The sequence below is a fragment of the Primulina huaijiensis genome, unplaced genomic scaffold (assembly GCF_012295235.1).
Source record: "Primulina huaijiensis isolate GDHJ02 unplaced genomic scaffold, ASM1229523v2 scaffold7385, whole genome shotgun sequence".
In the NCBI taxonomy this organism is placed as follows: domain Eukaryota; kingdom Viridiplantae; phylum Streptophyta; class Magnoliopsida; order Lamiales; family Gesneriaceae; genus Primulina; species Primulina huaijiensis.
Genome location: NW_027361126.1, coordinates 1 through 3,081, shown reverse-complemented (window position 1 = coordinate 3,081; position 3,081 = coordinate 1). Strand labels below are relative to the sequence as shown.

At 33.2% G+C, this 3,081-nt stretch overlaps 1 protein-coding gene across 2 annotated transcripts; it reads left to right on the top strand.

Moving 5' to 3' along the window:
* Window positions 1-49: 49 nt before the first annotated feature.
* On the top strand, window positions 50-1,326 carry LOC140970539 (floral homeotic protein APETALA 2-like). Of its 2 annotated transcripts, none has more exons than XR_012174147.1 (4): window positions 50-137; window positions 253-297; window positions 393-916; window positions 991-1,326. XR_012174147.1 is itself a non-coding variant. In XM_073432324.1 (4 exons), exons 1-4 carry the CDS (start codon window positions 115-117, stop codon window positions 1,122-1,124), a joined length of 306 nt encoding a protein of 101 aa, XP_073288425.1. In that variant the 5' UTR covers window positions 56-114; the 3' UTR covers window positions 1,125-1,326. The 2 variants fall into 2 exon arrangements, 1 of the variants encoding a protein (XP_073288425.1); XM_073432324.1 differs by having other exon boundaries at window positions 56-137; window positions 393-496.
* Window positions 1,327-3,081: the final 1,755 nt, after the last annotated feature.

The following is a 3,081-nucleotide window of genomic DNA, read 5'->3' as shown; positions in this document are numbered from 1 at the left end:
GCTCAACTTAGATTCTTGATGTATTCGAACATCTGTACTCATAGTTGAGTCTCCAGAGGGAGCTCAAAGTATCGGGGAGTTACATTGCACAAATGTGGACGATGGGAAGCACGGATGGGGCAGTTTCTAGGCAAGAAGTAAAACGGCATCACAAAAACTGAGACTACTTATAAAAAGATTGATATGTTATTAATCATAATGATATACAAGAAATGGTGTGATATTCATCGTTTTTGGTATGTTGCATTGAAGGTATATCTATCTTGGATTGTTTGACAGTGAGATAGAGGCTGCAAGGTGAATGTTCAAGAAACATCACTTAGTAAAGCCTTCTTCATGTCTAAATTTGTCTGAGGATGCTGGTTTGATCTGCATCTGTTGATGTTGATTAGGGCATATGACAAGGCTGCTATCAAGTGTAATGGAAGGGAAGCAGTCACCAATTTTGAGCCGCGCACATACAATGAGGAGATGAACTCCGAGACGAACAATGGAGGTAACCACGTTGAGTAACGTAATTCATTTTTAATCCTACACGCTCGAAATATTGTCCAACTCTTCGCTTTAGACCTTTGAAAAATTTCTTGTTTTGATTCACATGCTGTCCTTGATTTCTCTTAGCTGGAAAAGCCTATGATCTAGATTTGAACTTGGGCATAGCTCCCCCTCATGTCACCAATAGACAAACTCGTAACCTCGAGACGGGAAGTTTTATGCTCGACCTTGGGTCAGAGAAACTGCCTCAAGATGAGGCAATGGCAATTGTTTAGATTCAAATACAGAGTTTGCTTTCTCATGATTTTGTTCTGTAAGCTTGAATGTGATCTCTCATTCGGTTTCTCATTTCTTGCTGCAGAACTCTGAACACCCTTTAGTCTGGAGTGAAGCAGATTCCAATTTTCATCCCATATACAAAGTAGTCCATTTTTGCTGTACCTATCCTTCATTGTGTTATAACTTCACTTCATTCTCAACATCTGTTTTGTGCAGGGAACGATTATAGGAATGAAGGCCATGGAAATGAATTCTTTAGCCAATTGGACTGTTTGGACATCCCCCGATCATTTTCATGGCTATCCTCCCATACCTTTCTTCTGTACCGCAGCATCATCAGGATTCGCTAACGCAAGTTTTGCAGCTTCCAATTCACGTAACTCATCCCATCACAACTACTCGATGATATGAAAGCAGCCGCAACATTTTGAGCTTGTCTTCCTCGTCACACCGACTCGCAGAGGATATCCAGAGTTTGTGTACTAAAAATACAAATCCATACACATATGCTGGTAAAAACGCTTTTAGTTTCTGTCCTAAATAGCAAAGCGTTTCACAAATCTGAATATGAACCATCAAGTCTTCCCACTTGAAATTTGCATTTCCAGTCTCAGCACACTGCTGCATTTGGCGATTTTATGGTAAAACTAATGCAGATGTAATCCATTTCTTGTTTCATTGTACTCAAAAGATTTTTGCTAACACCAGTAAATCCATGTATTGGGTTGAGACAAAACTCGAAATTTAGAGAAATTAGTACAATATCTTAAAAACAAAAAGTATGTTGTCCAACGTTTTCATTGAGTTTAGTATAAATTGTGTAGAATTTACCGCATATACCCCACGTTATCAATGAACTTAGTTAACATTATTAGATAAAACAAACATTTATTTCTCAAAATATAAATCAAGCATTGGTCCTTTTGTGCATAAACTAATATACTTTTGGTGTTGAAATCATATAAACTAATATACTATTGGGCACGTGCGATGCTTGTAATTTCCAAATGTAAAAACCATAGTCTAAAAGAGGGTAGGGGCCAATGCCATCGCAATTGATTCATGGGTACTTGCAATGGAACAGTTCAAACTGAAGGCTGTTTCTCCCTCCTTTTCCTTATAACATAATCATATTATTTTTTGATGTGACAATTCTTACTGTACATTTTTTTGGGTACAACAATTGTCATTTCCTTTAAAAATATAAATGTAAATTTTATCAATATACCATACGTTCATGGGAAGCCTGTCTCACTCAAATAAGGTTTTTAAAATTATGTATTTTTTGTATCCACTTTGACATCGCATTTAAATGAGAATGTTATTTCCAAACTTCTCATTCTTATATTTCTACCAAAAGTTTCTCATATTTAATTTAACAAGTAATATAAAAATAGGCATAGGCTACCGCTTAGACGCCGGTCGACCGCTTCAAAACAGTGCTAATTGACCACTTAGGCATCTACACGGACTTAGGCGGCTGAAAATAAAAAAAAATATTTTCATTTGAAAAGTTTGTTGGGTTTTTAGATTTAAAGCTCAATTAAAATTTAAAATAAGTTTTTCAGCTGTTTTAAATCAAAGTCCAACGAAAAATTATTATTATTGTATAAATTTATATTAATTAAAAAAATAACAATAATTTTATAATAATTAAAAGAGTATCAATAATTATTATTTTATTTTTAATAAATAATAATAATAATAACAATAACAATAACATTTTTTTTAGCTATTATTTTGAATTTAGTTAAAAATAATGATTTGATTATTAAAAATGATTTCATTTCATTTCATTCTCACGTCTCCATTTTATTGAGAAAAAAAATTGGGTGAATTATAGTCAAATTTAGTGCACGTTGACGAACTAGGGGTCAGCTAAAACAAAGGTCTGATCATTTTTTAAAAATAAAAAAAATATAGCTCAGGGGGTATGTATGATTTCTATTATGCAAACAAGGCAAATGAACTAAGAAATTTGTGACAGATGGCAGGATTATCTTTGTATACTTTTCCAATACTGAGTGACTTATTGTGGAAATTTACGGTCTTTTTTCTCTTGTTTCTATTGTGTAGAAGCATAGCAATATATGATTTTTTTTATATTAAAAAATCATTTTTCTTATTTTCAAAAGCATCCACTGTAAAATGGTAAAAACTGAACTAAGTGTCGGCGATCCAATTATTTTCTGACTTTACCGAATGTATATAATATTGATCACTATTTATTAAATTCAACAAATCCAAATATACATATGTATGTATTATCAAATATTAAATAGGATAAGAAGACGAGTATATAAAAAC